This window comes from Bos taurus, chromosome 18, assembly GCF_002263795.3.
Source record: "Bos taurus isolate L1 Dominette 01449 registration number 42190680 breed Hereford chromosome 18, ARS-UCD2.0, whole genome shotgun sequence".
NCBI classification, from domain to species: Eukaryota; Metazoa; Chordata; class Mammalia; order Artiodactyla; family Bovidae; genus Bos; species Bos taurus.
The window spans coordinates 7,535,540-7,556,306 of record NC_037345.1 but is presented as its reverse complement, the minus strand read 5'-3'; the positions used below and the strand labels follow the sequence as shown (position 1 = coordinate 7,556,306).

Below are 20,767 nucleotides of genomic sequence, written 5' to 3'. Positions count from 1 at the left end.
GACCACTGCGACTGGTCTCCCTACCTCTAACCTCAACCCCTGGAGTCTGTTCTTCATATTTCTTCTAGAATTTGTCTTCTAACACACTTTTGATTGCCACATGCTTTTGATGGATTCAAAAGTCTTCATCCAGTTTCCCCCTGCTGACTGGCTAAATTGCAAGGTGCTTAGCTTGGTGTTCAAGACTCTCCATGAACAGACCCACATTCATTATCCAATGTCCTGTGACTTCCACAAATCAATCTTCTGGTCTTCTCATGCCCATCTCATTGCAGCACTGCCTACCATCTACCCTTGTCTTTTTCTCCAAAGTCCCTCCTTTTCTATGAGTCTTCAGGATCCATTACAATACTATCTCATCCATAAAATATTCCCTGAGCATGCCAATCCACAGTGAACATCTCCTTCTGTGAACTCTGTAAACAATTGTTGTCTAGACTAAGGTTTCTTTTTTTTCAAACTGTGCTCACATTCCCAGGGAGTACTTGGCCAGCACAAGTGAAGTTTTTGGTGTTTTTGTAAAACTACTGATTATATATTCAAATTTGGCTGAGTGTATTATTTCCAAACCCAGTTTCTTTCTTGTCTTCTACTTCCAAATTACATCCTCATGCTATCGTGGTGCATTTATTCCCAAGTACAAATTAAGGATCATTAAAATTTGTTTTCTGACCTACAGATAGAGAACTGCCTATTATTAATATTCTTATTTAAAACCATGACCATGGGGAAAATATCAGTATGAAGAGGGAAGAAAACTGCTATAGCAATTTCCAGTTTCTAAACCAAATACACTTCCTTGTTTATTTCCACCCCTCACCCCTTTCCCCCTTCATCATTTTAATATGGGATTTTAACTAGACATTAGTATAAAATCTGTTGTATTGGTATAGTCTGACAGTCATTGTATACCCACTCTCTGCCAGCAATAGGGATAACGATCACATTGCCATGCTTGTGATACATAGATGAACAAGCCTCGGCAGGAGGAGCTTTCCAGATGGATTCAGTGTGGAAGGACATTCTAGGCACAGGGGACAGCATATAAAAGCCCATGTATTTATTCCTAGAATGAGCCAGACATGAAAACCCTGTGTTCCAGATTCTGTGGGATTTTTTTTTTTAATAGAAAGATGTGATGACTTAAAAAAATTTTGATAATCTATGGATCAAACCTTTCTGTTTGTTATAATTCTCCTTTGCCATCTCCCTCTTCACAAGGGCAGTTCAGGGCCCAAATTCAGACACAAGTAACCTTATGGAATTCTGCTGGAATAGGCCACTTTGTGTATACAGACATCCTCTATTCGATTCTCACATCACCTTAGGGGTGTCCTACCATCTCCAATTTAGAGATAGAGAAAGCAAGCCTCATGAGGTAAAGTGACTTGTCCGAGTCTCTCAAATAGGAAAAGACCGAGGGAGAATATGAGTTAAGTCCACACCACAGCTGGAGAATGACCAACTGGGCATTTCTGGGGCTAGAATGAGGAAGACCTTTCTTCCAAATTCAATAGCCTGCCTTCCCAGGTCCTGAGTTCACTATCTTTAAACAGAATTGGTGTCCACGATGAAGCAGGAAGAGATGACTTAAGAACGAGTTTGGTTTTCAGAGTTCCTCCGGCTCTGGAGCCTGGCACACAGTAGGAGCGCCTTCTGGCTGAGCGACTGAATCCTCCTCCCGTGCGCGTGGTTCCTCACTCCTCTTGGAGTCAAAGTCCCTTGAGGGCAGGGTCCCAGTCGCGCCTACCCGGGGACACGGTGCAGTCGGGTAGACTTTGGAAGATGCTTGTTGAATAATGGATGAGTGGATGAATGGGGGCTGGGGAGGTTGGGCGAAGGCCACGCCCGGCTCCAAAGACTTTTCGGGGTTTGCCGGGGTGCTGTCCTGGCTCTCTCGGCGTCTCTGGAGGGATCCTTTCGTCCCTCTTCCTGTGGCCTCCACATCTCACCACCCAGACTAGAGGGAGGCGCTATGGGCCCGGGGAGGGCCGCGCGGTCCCCAGGGGCTAAGTCTCCCGGGGGCGGCGCCCACTCCCTCCCGGGGGTGCGGGGCAAGAGATGAGGCCCCCGGGAGCTGGCTGAGCCCACCCGGGGCCCCTTCCCCGCCGGGCCTCGTAGCCCTCTACCTGCCTCCCGGCCGCCCCTTCGCAGTCCCGGGCCGGGTACGCCCGGCGGGCACCTGGCCCGCCACCCCCCGGGGAGCCCCACCGGTCGCCTCCGGGGCCGGCCCGGGGCGGCGGGGCGGGCCTGGGCGCTCCTCGGCTCCGGGACCGGTCCCCCGGGGCGCGGCCCGGCAGCCGCCCCCGTTCCCCCCCCGCCCGCCCGCCCGGGGGGCCGGGCCGGGCTCCCGGGGGGCGGGGACTCGCCCAGTGGCAGCAGCGTCCGGGCCGGCGGCGGGCGCGGGGCGGCTTCCTGCAGGCGGCGCCGGGGCGAGCCGTTGCCCGCCGCAGCCACACCGCCGCCGGGTCGCCGGGTCGCGGGGGCCGCGGCGCTCGGGCCGCGTCGGTGCCTCCTGGGCGCGCTGCGCGGCCGTCGCTGCTGCCCGCGCTCGTGCCGCCGCCGCCGCCGCCGCCGCTGCCGGTTACGCCAGCCCCGCCGCCGCCGCCGCCCGCTCTGATTCTGCGCATAGGCAGCCCCCAAGCCTGTCATTCTGCAAAAACACAGTTTACTCAACACACCACACACACACACACACACGCGCGCGCACACACGCGCACACTGGCCCCCCTTGCGCACACGCACGGAGGGCGCGAGCGAGCAGACGCGCACAGCCGGCGAGCCAAGTTCCGCAGCCTGGCATGGCTTCTGGGGACCTTTACGAGGTACGGGGACGCGGGGGCGCGGGCCGGCCCCAGCCCGCGGGCGGGCGGCGGGCGGCGGGGGCCGGGCCGGGGCCGGGGCCGGGCGCAAGCCGGAGTTGCCGAGCCCGTGGCGGCGGCGGCGGCGGCCGGAGGGTGGCGGGGGCCGGGCGCGCCTCCCGCCCGCCGCCCGCCCTCCCGCGGCGCCCGCGCCCGCTCCCTCTTTCTCTTTCTCTCGCGCACACACTCTCTTACTCCATCTACTTTGCGGCCTTGGAGGGGAAGGAGGAAGCCGGGCGGAGCCGGGGCGGGGGAGGTAGCGGTCCCGGGGAGGTGTTTCTCGCCCGACGAGCCGCCTCGAGTGCAGAAAGTACAGGTAAAAGTCGGCGCCGGACGTGCGGGGAATGCGGGAGGCCGCGGGGCGGCCGGCGCGGGTGAGGGGCCGGGGGTGCGCTGCCCCGGGGCCGGGCCGGGGGCGCGGGAGGGGAACCTGGGGGGGTGGCGGGCCGCGATGGAGCGGAGCCGGGCCGGGGCGAGGCGGGGTCCTGGGGGGAGGCGGCCTTGAAAGGGGGCGGCCGGATGGGGGGTTCGGGAGACCCCCGCCAAACCGCTCCCCGGGGCCGCCGGGCCACCCGCCCCCCTCCCCCCACCTGCTGCCCCCGCCGCCGACTCGGGGCCGGGGCGTGGGGGCGGTCCTTGCGGGTGTCGCGCTCACTCGGGGCGAGAGGGGGCGCTGCAGAGGGACTCCGGTGGAAGCCGGAGCACATGGAAGGCGGAGGTGGGTGGTAACACGTTGCTAGAGTACTGGGGATGGAAGCCCGGCTCCCAACGCTCTACGGCACTGACCTCAGGGGATGCCTGTCTCCAGGTCCACAACAGGTAGTGACCAGAAATGGATGTTTTGCAAACGTCTCAAAAAATGGTCAAGGAAGACATTAGTCTGGCACCTTTGAAACAATGGAGAAATAGCCATGGCCACTGGGAGCTGGGTTTTACTAGCTCTGAACAGAACAGTTACTGCTTTTGGATTTGGGACAAGTGGACAAAACAAGAAGCAACTCCCTTTCGCTAGGGAGAATGCCCCCAAAGAGCTGTTGGACCCAAGAGAACGTTCAGGATTAAGGAAGTTAAAGATGCCCCATCTTCAACCTGAAGGGCTGCTGATCCTCCAGAAAACCAGAATCAGAGCTCGGCGTGGACCTGGATTCCCTTGCACATAAATCGATTAACAGTAGCCCTGGTTCTTGACTTTCGGCTAAATTGAGATGAACACCCCAAGGGGTGGAATTCTTGGTGGGAGACTATAGGGGTGATTCACCCACAATGAGCTTTTTTCCCTTTGGGCCTTCTGGAAAGATGTAGCTTTTTCAGTTGGTAGATTTGCTGGCCAGTGTGAGAGAAGAAGAGTGGCGAACAGGCAAGGCAGCATCTTAGCCGCCTGTGCAACCAGGGTCTTTTGGATGCCTCGCCTTGGACCTGGTGAGGCTCAGTCGTGAACCACCAGTGGGCTCAGGTGCCATGGCTTGAGAGGACACTGCAGTCCTATGGAGAGGTCAGTGTCGAGACCTCCTGCCAACAACCAGACCTCGCTTTAGTAAGCTTGTGTGTGAGCCACCTGGCAAACAGGAACTCCAGCCCCAGTCGAGCATTCAGAAGACCACAGCCTCAACAAACATGTTGACTGAAACACCATGATATGTTCTGGGGCAGAACCATCCAGCTAAAATCTTTCTATTATCCTTGAAAGAATGTTGTGGATTGACCTCTTCTCTAGCCTACTGCCTTCCCTGCACTGATAGAGAAGATGAAGCTGGGTAGACCTGGTGAAGAACTTTGGAAGATTGTGTCCAATAGGTCACCCAAGCACTTTTGTCTATTTCAAGATGGTGGAACAATTTCTGAAACCAAAAGAGTTGAAGCACAGTCAAATGGGATGTTTGATTGAGTTTCCCAAAGTATAACCAGCAAAAAAGTGGGCATTGTTCAGGGGCAAAGCTCAGCTCATTGGGAGTATGGATTTTTCTACCTGTTGATAGTGAGTCATCTCAGAGCTTCTGACTTTGCCTGGGAGAAGAGTTGCATTGAGAAGGCATTAAGAGGACATGTTAGGAGCTGTCAGTATACTTTCTTCTTTTAAAGTTTGGAACTTATGAACCTTTTGGGGATAATTTCTTGTTTAATGATTATCTGAAATGCCCTCCTTAACATTGGTAATTATAGTTGCCAGATGAGTCTGTTAAAAGGGGAGTTTTCACACCAGCCTTGGAAGTGTCTTAGCATCTCTCGAGTTCTTCTTGAAGTTTAGTAAACAAGACAATAATAATAATTACTTCTGTGATAGTAGGTAATTGTACTAGATGTAAAATAGTTTTCCCATGGCTGATTATTTGCATAGTTATTACTAAAAAGGGCTAAATTGCATTATGAGAATATAACCAATGTCAGCATTTTTATAGCCAGTGTCTACATTACATAACACATACTGAGGAATTTAATTTGTTGTTCAAATTTAGTTTTAAAAACAGTTAAGAAGTGCTAACTGTACATTTCAAACTGTAAAATTGGGTGTGTAAAAAGCAGGCTGTTGATTTAAGGACACATCTTGGATTATCCAGTACATTTATTGACCTTTAAAGAAAAAAAAAGAATAAAACTGATACCATTCTCAATTTAAATATTATGTTAATTAAATACTATACCCAAGGGTATGTAAAATGGTTTCTTGTAACCTCTGACCAAGAAACCATATTTTGACTGGGCAAGAACTATTATTGAATACATTTGTAATTGGTTTATTTCACCTGTGTGTCTGCTGACACTTTGACCCTCTATGGTGAAGATGCGATTTGGAGTCTAGAGAGTCTTCAACTTCTCTTTGGTGCTTTAGACAATTAAATTGTAAAAAGTAAGCCTTCCCTGAATAGCATCTTTCAAGGAATAGGTGCTAATTTTAAAGAAAAACTTTGTTTATGTAACGGCACTCTTCAGTCACAGTGAAGAAATATGGAATCAAGCTCAGTTACCAAAATTTTGGCTCTTGATAGACAGTTTCTCCTATAGCAGAGTTCTTATCATCATCTGGTGTATTATAGCCATCCACTATACGAAGGTGATCGTAAATATGGGCTGAGCATTTTAAAGTCATATATCTAAATGCAAAATGAAATTTCTTACCCAGATGCTCTGGTCAATATTCTGCTAAACAAAAGAGTCATAAAATGGTAGTCTGTGAGCCAGGTCTAGGCTTTCTATGTTTTTTGCCTTGCCTGGATGGTAGATAAGAAAAATGGACTTGAATACCTTTAGATGGGGCGTGTGATACTTGTGTATAATTGTCCCAGTGCGCCCTCTTACCAGAAACCCTTTCTGCTTCACTCTCACATTACTTGTCTGGCTCCAGTAGGCATTAGAGTTTGCAGCCCCCAGATGGTAGTCAAGCATTCGCTAACATGTTTGGATATCAGGAAGATGTAACCAGTGGAATAAGGAGCCCAGTTGCCTTGTCCATCTCTGTGTCCTCGAACATTCAAATACTTGTTGACTGAATCAGTGAACAGAAGACCAACTTAAGTATAGATAAAGTACCTTGGCTGACCTTTGTTATACTTGTGTGGAGCGCTGCCCTTTGTTCTCCTTTCTCCTTTGACTTGTGGTCTCTCCGTGGTGGTAACACCTTGTTTAGGAGAGTCCCTTCCAGTTCTTTCTGGAAGGAAGTGTGGCTGAGTCCCCTTCCAGAGAGCCAGACTATGTTATTCATTAAAAGGATTGAATGCATTTAAGCTTCAACCGCATGGCTTTCCAAGTGGCTGTTGGGTGGTGTTTTACACCCTCTCCCTTGTGATTAGCTGACAGTATGGAGGAGGGCTCCATTCAGTTGGCAAAAATATTCAAAGAGAATGCTGTATGTCTACACAGAAGGTCAGTGGCCAAGTTGAAATTGATTGAGGCGTTTCTAACAGTGGCAGTTCCTGACATTTGTCAGTGTTCAGTTTACTTACAGTTCCTGGGTATCTTCCCGTAAGATAGTTCTATCTTATGTATTCACGCATCCATATCTAATAAATATGTATACCGTTATGTGTATGTATATATATATAAATACTGCTTTTGTTTCATTCCAAATAAAATAAACGATAATAGGATTTTCGTTTTGTTGAAAGAAATTTACTTTAGTTAAAAATCGATGCTGCTACAGTGATGAACATGGACCTTTCTGCTATAGCGCTACATAGGCACCTTGTGTCCTGCAAAATTATGCACTGAAAATAACAGGGTTTATGGGAAAAAGTGGATTGAGGCCGACTGCAGAAACATTGGAACTTCGTGAAGAAAAACAAAACCAAATCTAATGAAAATACCCCTCAGTTAAATCTCCACCTGGCTGATGTTTGCTCTTACCAGGTCAGTCCATCCTTACAGCCTTCAAATTGGGCTGGTACTTCTTTCTTCTCTCTGTAGCTCGAAGAGGTCATTCACTTCTAATGGAGACCGTTTTCACTGAAATGAAATCTAACCCAGAGCGTAGCCCTCTGCATTCGTCTGTATGAAAAGAAATATTTTGTACCTTCTTCATCTGTAATTTGCAGCTTTGCCAGTCATGTTAGCATACTGGAAAGGTAATAATTCTTGAAGCCACCATGGGCCACTACTCAGATTAAAGGAAGGCACTTGAATGCGTTTCCAGCTTTGTTCTTGATCTTCAAGCATTGTTAAGTCTTTCTCTTTCCTTGTCAGAGCTCTTTCCTGCGATTGCTTCAAAACATTAACAAACTATGAAACTCACATAAGAACCAACACAACTTGTTAATTTGACATATTCCTCTATGTACCACTTGTACCCAAGGTGAAACACGTATAATTCCAGAATGAACAGTCAGTGATAAAACTTCTTGAGTGTCAGTACCAGTATTTGAAGAGGCAAATATTGTCAAAGAGAATACACTGGATGAGCTGAGTTGATTTTTTGGCACATGGTAGACACCTGAAGAATATCGACTGGGTATATGATTCTCTCAGCTTTTGAAAGTTATTTTAAATTATTCCCTGTGGATAGATAGCAGCTTATTTTCAAGCAGTATAGACTTTTATGCGAAGTCATTCCTCATCGAATAAGATTATTTCCTCAGGGGCTTAAACTATCCTTGAAATGAGTTTATACAGCGTCTTGTACCTGAGCAATTGCTAAGGAATGGTTCAGGCATGGTAATTATCAAAAATCTTAAGTGTTGGAGACACACATTTAGATTGCAAAGATGTGAGCCCCTCTACGTCTCTTGGATGGTGAAAAAAGTGGTAGATGTGGCTAAATTCATAACACCATCATTCATTTGCTCATCTCAATTTAAGAGAACACCAAATATATGCCAACCACCGCTCTAGGGAATTGATGAGATTGTACTGCCTGAGCTTATGGTCTAGTATGAGATATAGTTCAGAAAATAGGCAGTTTAGAGTGCAGGAGGAAAAGCGTTAGTACAGGGAAAGATGGGGTTCTCTACCATCATGAGGGGAATCTACCTTGGGGGAATAAATGAAAGCCTTCCAGAGAACGTGATGACTGTGGAGATGTTTGAACTAGGAAATGAGCATGATCAGGTTTGCAGGACTTACTGAGAATATTTATCTTTTCTACTTTTAAAAGCAATTTATGTTTATTGTTGCATCTTGGAAAAATAAAAGCATAAAATTATATATATATGTAGATATATATCAGAGAAAGCAATGGCACCCCACTCTAGTACTCTTTCCTGGAAAATCCCATGGACGGAGGAGCCTGGTGGGCTCTAAGAGTCAGAGTTGCTAAGATTCAGACACGACTGAGCGATTTCACTTTCACGCATTGGAGAAGGAAATGGCAACCCACTCCAGTATTCTTGCTTGGAGAATCCCAGGGATGGCGGAACCTGTTGGGCTGCCATCTATGGGGTTGCACAGAGTCGGACACAACTAAAGCAACTTAGCAGCAGCAGCAGCATAGATATATATATCTAATATATCTAAGATAAATATTATTATACATATATTATACATTTAGCATATACTTGATGTTTATTAAATAGTGATGTGATATCTGAATTAATTAAAGTGTTAGCTTCCTTGGTATAGGTACAAATATGAGTGAAAGTATTTTCTATATCTATATAATTAAAAAATCAAATTAGAACATAGGATATATATTGTTTTATTTTTCTTATACATATATATAATGATTATTTCCTTATGTATCTTAAGATATTATTCTACATCATGATTTTTAATGACAGGTTAATTTTCACTTAAATCGATACACTATTTTGTGTCTAACTGACCCCCTATTGTTGGACATCTAGATTTTTTCCATTTATAAACAACTTAAATATTGCTTTTAACCTCCATAAACATAATTATTTGTATTCCTGTCTTATTATTTTCCTCAAGATAAATTCTGAGAAGTGAAATTTCTAGGTTGAAAAATGCTAACATTTGTAACACTTTTGTTGCATAATCTCAGATTGCCCCTCAGAAATGGACAGTGGATTAGTTTGGAGGAAGATTAGAAGCCATGGTGACCAGTTAATATACTCTTTTGGTAATTGGAAGGAGTGTCAGTTGGTGACTTGAAGCAAAGGAGTGGTAATACAGATGAAGAGAAATGGATGGAATTTGAAAGATTAAAAAAGAATCAACGTAATTTGGTACACTAGTCAAGATTATGGCTGGCTGCTTTTAATAGGAAATGTACAATAACAGTGGCCTAAACTGACGCTAAAGCTGAAACTCCAGTACTTTGGCCACCTCATGCGAAGAGTTGACTCATTGGAAAAGACTCTGATGCTGGGAGGGATTGGGGGCAGAAGGAGAAGGGGGCGACAGAGGATGAGATGGCTGGATGGCATCACTGACTCGATGGACGTGAGTCTGAGTGAACTCCGGGAGTTGGTGATGGACAGGGAGGCCTGGCGTGCTGCGATTCATGGGGTCGCAAAGAGTTGGACACGACTGAGCGACTGAACTGAACTGAAACAAGGTTTATTTTCTTACATGAAATAAACTTGGAGTTAGGCAGTCCAAGATTGGTGTGATGCTCTCCAAAGTTCTCAGGATATCAGGCTTCTTCTTGTCTCTTTCATCTTCAGCTGTGGCTTCTCCCATTAAGGTCACTGCTGGATCCAAGGTGGCCATGGAGCTCTAGCCATCTTTTGTGTGAGAGGATGGAAGAAATAGGCAGAAAAGGAGATGCAAAAGTTGAGTAATCTTCTATAAACAGCTGCTGAAAGTTCCATGCAATCTTGCTTTCCTCTTATTGGCCTGAATAATTATATGGTCATAGCTAGCTGCAAAGGAGGCTAGAAAATGTGATTTTCAGTTATACTCTCTTCATTCCTCTCAAGTAAGACTTGACTGACATTATGTAGGCTTGAGGGAAAGGCAGGAGTTGAGGCGTAACTTGGTGGTTTCTGTTTTGGTCCATTAGGTGGGTGGTGGAACCAGTAGTGGAGATAGAGAATCGAGGAAGAAGCATTGGTTGGAGGAAGTGGGGTCAGTGGAAAGGACAATGAGTTCAGAGTGTTTGTGGGGCACCTAGGTATAGATATTCACAGCAGTAGGTCATGTGAGCATGAGACTCAAAAGCATGATCTGTCATGGAGATAGAGATTGGAAATCATTGGCATATAGATTAGAATGTAAATAGGAGGGGAGTCCAGGAGAGGAGGACTGGAGAAAGTGGACATTTACAGGATGGAAGAAGAGACAGAAGATCAGATTTACAAGGAATAGCAAGAGAGGTAGGAGGCAAAACAAGAGACTTTGCTGTTATGGAAGGTAATGGAAAATTGTATTTCATGAATGGTGTGGTCAACAGAGTCCTTTGGCTGTAATAAACAGTAAGTCATTGGAAACCTTAAGGGGCATGTTTTCTATAGAGTGTTTTGGTGGGAGGGCTTGATTGCAGTGTGATGATGCATGCAGGGGGATGTGGGGAATGTGGATGTAAAGACATATGGGTAACACTCTTGAGAAGCTTGAGTGAGACAGCCATAAAAAAACAATGAAATAATGCTATTTTCAACAACTTGGATAGACCTAGAGATTATCACATTAAGTGAAGTAAGTTAGACAAAGCAAATATCATATGTTATTACTTATATGTGGAATCTAAAAGAATAATACAAATGAACATTTTCACAGAATGGAAACAGACTCACAGACAAAAAAAAAAAAAAAAAAAAAAACAAGCTTATGGTTACCAAAGAGGAAAAGAGGGGAGGGATAAATTAGTAGTTTTGCATTAGACACACACACTACTATATAAAATAGATAAACAACAGGGTCCAACTGTATAGCACAGGGAACTATATACAATATCTTATAATAAACTATAATGGAAAAGAATCTGCCAAAGAATATATCACTTTATCATCAGAAACTAACACAACATTGTAAGCCAACTATGCTTCAGTTAAAAAAACATTGTTTGATAGTGAGGAGAGAGAGAATGTGATATCCAGGGTGAAGTGGGAGAATAGATCAGCCTATTCTCCATGCCCCTAGTTCTACACATGGTCTACTGCTTTGGTGGATAACAAAAATTGTGATACTGACTTTGGTTTATTGGACCCAAGAAGTGATTTTCCATGAACCCTACAAACTCCTCTCCTGCTGAATGGTGACAGTGGGGCCCAACATCTTCAGTAATTTTAGCTGGAGAAAAAAGGTAGAATACGTTTAACGTAGTCACCCAGAACCTTTTTGAATAAAATTTGCTCAGGGAAGAGATCTTGCTGTATTGAGAACAAGGAGATAAAGTTCTTGATTAACGGGTTGTACCAGCAGTTCTCTGAGAGATCAGATCACTGGGGTGCTACTGATAAATGAGTGTGATAGTGTTTTAAGTGTCAGGTAGTCAGTCAAACACTAAAACAGGTGTTGCTGTGAGGTTATTTTGTAGAGGTGATTAAGGTCCATAATCAGTTGACTTTAAATAAGAGAGATTATTCTAGGTAATCTGGGTGAACTTGATTCAGTCTGTTGAAGAGCCTTAAGAATAGAATGGGGGCTTTCCTGAAGAAGAAGAAATGCCATCTGTGGATAGCAGCCTCAGCCTGGAAGATTTCCAGCTTCCCCTTCCTAATGACCTGACTATGGACCTCAGACTTCCCTAGCCAGGTCCATAACCACATGCTCTTTGTTAAATCTCTTAGTATATATCAGTATATCTAGTGGTTCAGCTTCCCTGGCTGAACCCTGATTGATAGTCAGCATCCCCATCAACATACCACCGATTCGTAACACTGTGAAGCTAGACACGTCTTTGAGTCTTTTTGAACCTCGATGGCTTCTACTGTAAAATGAGAGCTCCTCTGTTTTTAAAAAAACTCCTCCTCCTGATGGAGTCTTGTTACTTTTTCATGTGAACACCTTACTTCTTTGTAGCCATCATCGTCTTGTGTGTGAAGAGAGGCAAGCCTAGACCTCCAAGGATGCTGCTGGTTTTGGTCTTCCGTTACCCTGAGCTGTTCCCTGGAGCCATGCTGGGGATGGCAGGTTAGAGGTGGTACTGGGCCCCTGGGGCAGGCCTCCGCTGGGTCTCAAACTCACCCCTGCTTTGAGTCAGCCCCTGCTCTGGTAGTTGAGTGAATGATAGGGGTGGTGAAGTAGCTTTTCTTGGTCCTGAGTCACTCCTTCTTGTCCCTTCTTGTAGCAAAGTGTCTCTTCTGACATTGCCCAGTTAGGCTGAGTCACTTGGTGGAAGCTGCCCCCTCCAAAGTTCCTGTTACTCCAATGACAGGCCCATCAGTTGACCAAGCCTATAGAAAGCTGTGGTCCGTTCCTGGGAAGCCTGGGAGGGCCATCAGTTTGTCATTTTATGTCCTGTTTTCTCTTAATTGTGTGTTTGATAACAGAAAACTGAATGCAATTTATAATCATAAATATTTTAATCAGTAAAATGTTAAATATTAAAAAAATTTGTTCTTTCTTTGCTCCAGTCATCCCATCTCTCCCGGAATCCCCCCAGCATCGTTCCATCACCACATTGCTTTCTAAATGACTTATAGGAGCATTGGTGTGGAGACTGGAGGGACACATGTGTGGGACTGGGGCCCCAGGCCACATTCTGCCATACCAGGAATTCCCCTGCCGAGGGGCCTCCACCCTATTCTCAGATTCTTGATCAGGGAATTTTCCTCTTTGATTTTCATTTCCTTGTCTGAGTTCAGTGTTCTAAAACTTATATCTCAAGGGCACTTGCTAATAAACCATGGATCACATATCCTGGATGTGAATTTTATTTAAAAAGTTACTTTTGTTCAATTAACCATCAATCAAATATTTATTGTATGTTAACTATGTGCCTAGAACTATGCTAAGTGCTGGGGCTGCAGCCATGAATGTCTTTTAAACTGCTGTTCAGAATGTGATCGTGAAGAAAACCTCACGCCCACATATGGTTGTATACCACATTTTTAACACATTGGAGTGTTTTTAGTATGTTAAAAGGGGCAATCAGGTCAACCCTTTCTGTGAGCAGACCTCAGAATACAGCTTTTCCTGCCATCTCTGGATGTGTAAGTGAACTTTCAGTAAATGCACTGTTTTAGCATCATTCTGAGTCTGCAACATTCTTTAAGAATTTCAGGCCTATTCATAGCGCCTCACGTGAATGTGTACAAGCAAACACACTTTAGAGCACAATGCACCCCGTCCATTTAAATAACCGCTTAAGGTTCAGGTGGTGTGACGATGAATGTTCTAGACCTGGCATAATCATCAGTGTCTGGTAGTAACTGAATGTCTAACACTTTGTCTCCTTAAATTGTATAAAAGGTAGTGTGGGTGTTTATTTAGAGTTCTGGGTCCTTCTACCCTGACTTTTATATTTAGGAGAGAGAGTGTGAACTCTTTATGTTAAACGTTCAACTCTGAAACAGACATCAGACTTCAATTAGAGTGAAGGACACCTTGAAATTGCAAGACAAGGTGATGAAACCAACCAAGCCTGGTTAGCACTCACAACTACTTTTCATTGCAAATCGGGGCTTGTTTTCTTATGGACAAGCAAACCAAATGTGGAGATAAATTGCCAAGGCTGTTATAGGAAGAGTAACTTCCTCAGACCTTATTTAAAAACCTTACTCTTAAGCACGATAGGCTTTATTGCTCTCATGAGTTAACGCAGAGATAAGGAAGTGTCTGTAAGTTATAGTTACACCAGACATCTCCACTGGGAAGTTATCACATGTATCTGATTTTATGTGTTAGGTTTCCTGGAACCATTTTGGTGGGGGAAGAGGGTTCCATTGCTGAACTCCAGAATTTTCTGCTGGATTCTGAGCTCTCTGAGAGTACAGGCCATGTCTAGTGTATTTTCCCTGATTGTATTCTTAACTCATGGCATGTTGCTGGGCACACTGTGACCTTTCAATAAATATTTGTTGAATGAGTCATTGAGAATGTTCAAAACCTGTGCTTCTAGGCTACCTCGGGTTTCTCTTGAGTGAGTGTCCTTTATTTTTCCCCTATAGAGTATTACTTTTTACCCTTTCTAAGAAGATTCCTTCAGATTGCCCTAGAAATTCAAGTTTCCCTTTTGCCTTCCACTGGATCTTGTATAGACTTACTAGGTAACAAAAGTCCCTTATGGTGAATTCAAACACCCAAATCATTGTCCTTTATTATGGGTGACAACTGGATTGAGAATGGCTATTCTAGGACAAGAGGGCATCAGAGGATAAGATGGCTGGATGGCATCACCGATGCAGTGAACATGAACTTGGGCAGACTCTGGGAGATGGTGAAGGACAGGAAAGCCTGGCATGCTGCAGTCCATGGGGTTGCAAAGAGTCGGACACGGCTGGGCAACTGAACACCAACACCAGCAACATTCTCTGTTAAGTGCTGCCTGAGACAGAGCCCCCTGTACCTCTTTACACACAAAGACTGCCCTGTGGTTTGCAGCTGCTGTTTTTCTCTACTCAAGCCTCAGTGTCTTGGCCCAGTTTGGTATGCACCATCCATTTTAGGTCAAGCTGCCTAGAACTGGAGAATTGTATCCAGAGGGTTTACTGAAGGATTCTCTTGGGTGCTTGACCTGTAAGGAAGTGAGGCAGGATTGGTTGGTGAAGCAGACCTGCACTGAGTTTCCAGCTGAGGTCTCAGTGGATCCCAAGGAAGGCTTGGGAGCTGGAATGACTCTTCAGAAATGTCTCAACTTGAGGCCAGGGAACCAGACCCCTCATATCCCTACATCAGCCAGCCATTGCTGGTAGGCTGCCCTTGAGAGGGGTGGCGAGAATTATTCTTGGGCAGGACAGCTCCCCTGTGGTGGAAGGCAGTTCCCTTTGAGGCTCACATCTGTGAGTCCTTAGCAGCACGGATATTCCTAGAAGCTGAGAGGACGGGCACATGGACCCTGAAAAGGGGATCTGGGGGGTATCACATTATCCACCACATCAGCAGTTGTTGCTCTTCACTGCTTGGCGAGTCTGTCTGCTGTAGGTCCTCCATAATGAACATCTGTCACCTCACTTGTACTGTAGGTTATTGTTGTTCAGTTTCTTAGTCCTTTCTGACTCCATGTGACCCCATGGACCCAGCGTGCCAGGCTTCCCTGTCCTTCACTATTTCCTGGACTTTGCCCAAACTCATTTCTATTGAGTCAGTGATGCCATCCGACCGTCTCATCCTCTGTCCTCATCCTTTAGGTTATTGTTTCCTCCCAAAGACATCATTTGTCATTTGACAGCTTCTTGGGGGCCGCCCAGGTCTTGAGTACTGACACGCTGGCCATGGCAACCCATGCTTGTGATTCCTTATCTGTCCATACCACGCACAGCACAGATCCACATGTGGGGAGGTGTTTCAGAAGCTGACATTTCCTTTGGGTCTCCACCCCTTCTACTTGAGATGGTTTCTTCCACTGGCTCTCCCACTCTTAAACTGCCCTTGTGTCATCTTCTGCTATTTATTCCTTAAACTTTGAGGCTTCTTGTAGTTTTAACCTGGGGTTCTTCTGTTCTTTCATTGTGCTACAGTGACCAGAAGGGTGATTTCCAAGTCTCTGACACTTTCTTGCTTTGTTTTTTTTCCCCCCCTGAGCTCCAGAGCTAGCCATCTAACTCTCTTGGGCTCTTTAAACTCAAAACAGCCAAAGCTGAACTTACGTTTAACATATATAAGACTTGCTTTTCCTTCTGGGCTCCTAGCTTCAATAGCATCTGTATCCACCTGCTCTGTAGCTAGAAATATGTCCTCCTGTGTTTTGCCTGGACCCCATGTGTCTGATGAATCTGCATCCTGAGTATTTCTTGAACTTGGCCTTTTCTCTTCATACTCACTCTCAGCACTTTAATTCAAGAGACAACTCTCACTGTTTCAGTCAACCCTGATACTTCTCAGCTGGTCTCTCTGAATCTAGTTCAATTTTTTTTTCCATACTGGACTCACAAAGGTCTTTCTAAAATCCCCATTTTTCTATGTCTCTCCCGATGAAGTATTTTTAAGTGATGCCCTTGGGGTTTGACCCTTTTCATCTTCTACTAGCTCTCCACTCACAGCACATATTCCATCCAGAGAAATCTGTTCTCAGTTCTTGGACATCCCATGTGCTCTCCTTTAATCACACCCTCCTAAGGGACAGGGCACTCTTCATTATCATCCCTGCCACATCTTTGCTTCCTTAATTCCTGTTCATCCTTTAGGTCTCAGCTGAGATGTCTTTCTTGGGAAAACTTCCCCGGCTCATCAAGAGTTTCCTTCGGGCTCCTGTAGAACCCTGTTTGTCTCTCATCACAGCACTCACATTAATAGGTTGTAATTTATTATCTTATTTTCTAAATCTCCTACTGGGTTGTAAGTTTTGAGAGAGCAGGGATTCCCTCTGACTTGTTGCATCTTTAGCAGCTCACACAGTGCAAGATTCAGAAAACACTCTAGTGAAAGAATTAATTTATTTAGGTCTTTCATTTACATGAAAGTTGAAATTGTCTCAGATGTTTGCACAGTCTGTTTTGTAGGAAGCTTGAAGGCATTTTTAATCTTTCAGTTTTCCTGAGGGCATATAAGTTTTGAGTCTATTTTCTATGTCTTTATTGGTCAATTAATAATAATTTTGGTTTCTCATAAGTTAAACTCACAGCATTCAACTTTGTGTTATAAGTAAAGTTAATACAGTCTTGTATTCAAGGGATTATTGAATCTTGGAGTGGATGGGAGTTTTGAAGTCTTCTGCTCAGTCTTTCACTAACATCTCCAACAAGTGAACAAAAGCGAGGGACTTTTTTACTTTACTGAAGAAGAGAGGAATGCTTAAGATGTCAAAACTGGCTGTTTGCCTTCACTAAGTCTGAGTGTCATCCACGAGGCAGAGATGGTATCTTCCTAGACTCTTCTGGAGACTTGCCTTGGAAATCTTGACGTCATTATCGCTTTCTTGCACAAGACTTAGTAAAGGAGGCCAGTGAGGCTCAGCCCAGCCTCAGGTCTTGTTTAATTCTCTTGTTGATGAAGAATGGGGTTAAGACATGCCTCAGCGACGGACCTCACAGACCTTGACATTATGGCAGGCACTTGACATCTAAACTTTTCCTGGAAATCCAGACGTGATGATGAACTGTTGGAAGTCAGATCAACTCACGGAATCCAAAGCTCCTGTTGCTTTAAAAAGTGAATGGAAAGTATTTTAGTGTCCTGATATTTACATTGCTGTATTTGTTTGTGTTGCCTTAAAACCATGTTCACTTAGAAAAATACGGTACACAGGGTAGTTTGTGAAACAGACTTTGGTAAGCATCTTGTAGTTAAATATTAACAGAAAGAGGAAGGGAACCACACCATGGCTGCCTTTGGGATGTAAAAACATATGGACTTTCTCCAAATTATATACCTAAGTTTCTTTCCAAAGTGATGTATATTTTAATACCATGTAGGATTGTCAAGGGCTCAATGGTAAAGAATCTGCCTGCCAACGCAGAAGACAAGGGTTCAATCCCTGGGTTGGGAAGATGCCCTGGAGAAGAAAGTGGTAGACAGAAGGGCCTGGCAGGCTATAGTCCATGGAGCTGCAAGAGTCAGACACGACTTAATGGCTAAATAACAACAGCAACAAAAGATTGTCATAGATTGTTTTCTTGTCTGTTTATCAAACATGGCAGTGATTCCAAACTCTTTGCTGTCTTGAGACATTTTATGTTTTATTACCCTCCACTCTCCCACTCTTCTGTGGCTATGTCTATGGGATTGACTTTTTGGGAAGCTAGTATATTTACTTTTGACTTCATGAACTGATATATTTTTTGAAGAAATCTAATCTTTGATCCTGGTTGAGGTACAGAGAGGTTTTAGAATTGTAACTTCCTATGATTTTTATATAAAATGGTCTTATTAAAAATAGTAATAATAGTAATAATAGTGTTTAGTGAGTGTTACTGTATACCAGACATGGTATAAATTTTCACATGCATTCTCTCATTTGGTCCTTCTTGGAGCTGACTGTGGCTCAGATATGAACTCCTTATTGCAAAATTAAGGCTTAAATTGAAGAAAATAGGGAAAACCACTAGGCCATTTAGGTATGACCTAAATCAAATTCCTTATGATTATACAGTGGAGCTGATGAATAGATTCAAGACATTAGATCTAGTAAACAGAATGCCTGAAGAATTATGGATGAAAGTTCATAACATTGTACAGGAGGCGGTGACCAAAACCATCCCAAAGAAAAAGAAATGCAAGAAGGCAAAGTGGTTGTCTGAGGAGGCTTTACACATAGCTGAGGAAAGAAGAGAAGTGAAAGGCAAAGGAGAAGGGGAAAGATATACTGCATTCAGTTGGGTATATAACCCAGAGAATAGCAAGGAGAGGGAAGAATTTTCATTCTTATATGAACAATGCAAAGAATTAGAGGGAAACAGTAGAAGGGGAAAGACTAGAGATCTCTTCAAGAAAATTGGAGATATCAAGGGAACATTTCATGCAAGGATGGGCATGATAAAAGACAGAAACAGTAAGGACCTAACAGAAGCAAAAGAGATTAAGAAGAGGTGGCAAGAATACACAGAAGAATTGTGCAAAAAGGTCTTAATGTTCCCAGTAAACTCAGTGGTATGGTCATTCACCTAGAGCCAGACATCCTGGAGTGTGAAGTCAAGTGGGACTTAGGAAGCACTATTACAAACAAAGCTAGTGGAGGTGACACACTTCCAACCGAGCTATTTAAAATCCTAAAAGATGATGCTGTTAAAGAGCTGCACTCAATATGTCAGCAAATTTGGACAGTGGCCACAAGATGGGAAAAAGTCAGTTTTCATTCCAAACCCAAAGAAGGGCAATGCCAATGAATGTTCAGTCTACTGTATAATTGGACTCATTTAACGTGCCAGCAAGGTTATACTCATAATCCTTCAAGCTAGGCTTCAGCAGTACATGAACTGAGAACTTTCAGATGTATATCTCGATTTCAAAGAGGTAATGGAACCAGAGATCGAATTGGTAACATTCATTGCATCATGGAGAAAGCAAGGGAATTCCAGAAAAACATCCACTTCTGCTTCATTGACTATGTTAAAGCCTTTGATTGTGTGGATCACAACAAACTGGAACATTTTTAAGAAATGGGAATACCAGACTACCTTACCTGTATGCAGGTCAAGAAGCAATAGTTAGAACTGGACATGGAACAACAGACTGGTTCCAAATTGGGAAAGGAGTACGTCAAGGCTGTATATTGTCACCCTACTTTTTTAACTTATATGGAGAGTACATCATGCTAAATGCCAAGCTGGGTGAAGCACAAGCTGGAATCCAGATTGCCAAGAGAAATAGCATCAGCCTCAGATATAGATGATACTGCTCTAATGGAAGAAAGTGAAGAGGAACTAAAGAGCCTCTTGATGAGGGTGAAAGAGGAGAGTGAAAAAACTGACTTGAAACTCAACACTCAAAAAACTAAGATCTTGGCATCTGGTCCCATCACTTCATGGCAAATAGAAAGGGAAAAAGTGGAAGCAGTGACAGATTTTATTTTCTTGGGCTCCAAAATCACTGTGAACAGTGATTGTAGCCATGAAATTAAACAAAACAAAACACTTGCTCCTTGGCAGGAAATGTATGATCAAACCTAGGCAGTGTATTAAAAAGCAGAGACATCACTTTGCTGACAAAGGTCCGAAGAGCCAAAGCTATGGTTTTTCCAGTAGTCATATATGGATGTGAGAGTTGGACCATGAAGAAGACTGAATGATGAAGAATTTAAGGCTTTGAATTGTAGCACTAGAGAAGAGTCTCAAGAGTCCCTTGGACAGCAGGAGTTCAATCCAGTCCATCCTGAAGGAAATCAACCCTGAATATTCATTGGAAGGACTGTTGCTGAAGCTGAAGCTTCAGTACTTTGGCCGCGTGTTGTGAAGAGCTGACTCATTGGAAAAGATCCTGATTCTGGGAAAGATTGAGGGCAGGAGGAGAGGAGGGCAACAGAGGATGAGATGATTCGATAGCATCACCAACTTAATGGACGTGAATTTGAGCAAACTCCAGGAGGTAGTGGAGGACAGAGGAGCCTGGCGTGCTGCAGTCCATGGGGTCGCAAAGAGTCAGACACGACTTAGCGACTGAGCAACAACAGCAATGGGATTCGTACTAGTATTATCCTCACTTTATGATTCAGAAACTGAGGCTTATCAGCTACCAGATGGTTAAAAGCAAGATTCACATGAGGTCATCTGAGGTACTCATCTCTTTGATAAATGATAAAATGCCTGTAGTATTGCTTCTCGCCTCCCTCCTTTTGTTACTCAGTGGTATTCTGCTGTAGCACTTGTATACAGAATCCCAGATGGGATAGGTCAGTGGATGTTGCGCCAAAACTGAGAAAAGGAACAAGAAAACCCTTCTGCTGCTTCATGCTTATAGAATGAAAACGTGGTTGTGTGTGTTCAAGACGGGGATGACACTGGCTGGCCTGTGTGTTGGCCTGTGAAGGAGTTCCTGAG

The 20,767-nt window shown here is 44.4% G+C and overlaps 1 protein-coding gene across 1 annotated transcript in view; it reads left to right on the top strand.

Annotated features, from left to right (window-relative positions):
* The first annotated feature begins 2,772 nt into the window (after nt 1-2,772).
* Nucleotides 2,773-20,767, top strand: part of CDYL2 (chromodomain Y like 2) — a 169,977-nt gene continuing 151,982 nt past the window's right edge. The window contains 1 exon segment of the mRNA NM_001163785.1: nt 2,773-2,825. Within this exon segment, the coding sequence (NP_001157257.1) occupies nt 2,802-2,825 (24 nt within the window). The 5' untranslated portion in view covers nt 2,773-2,801.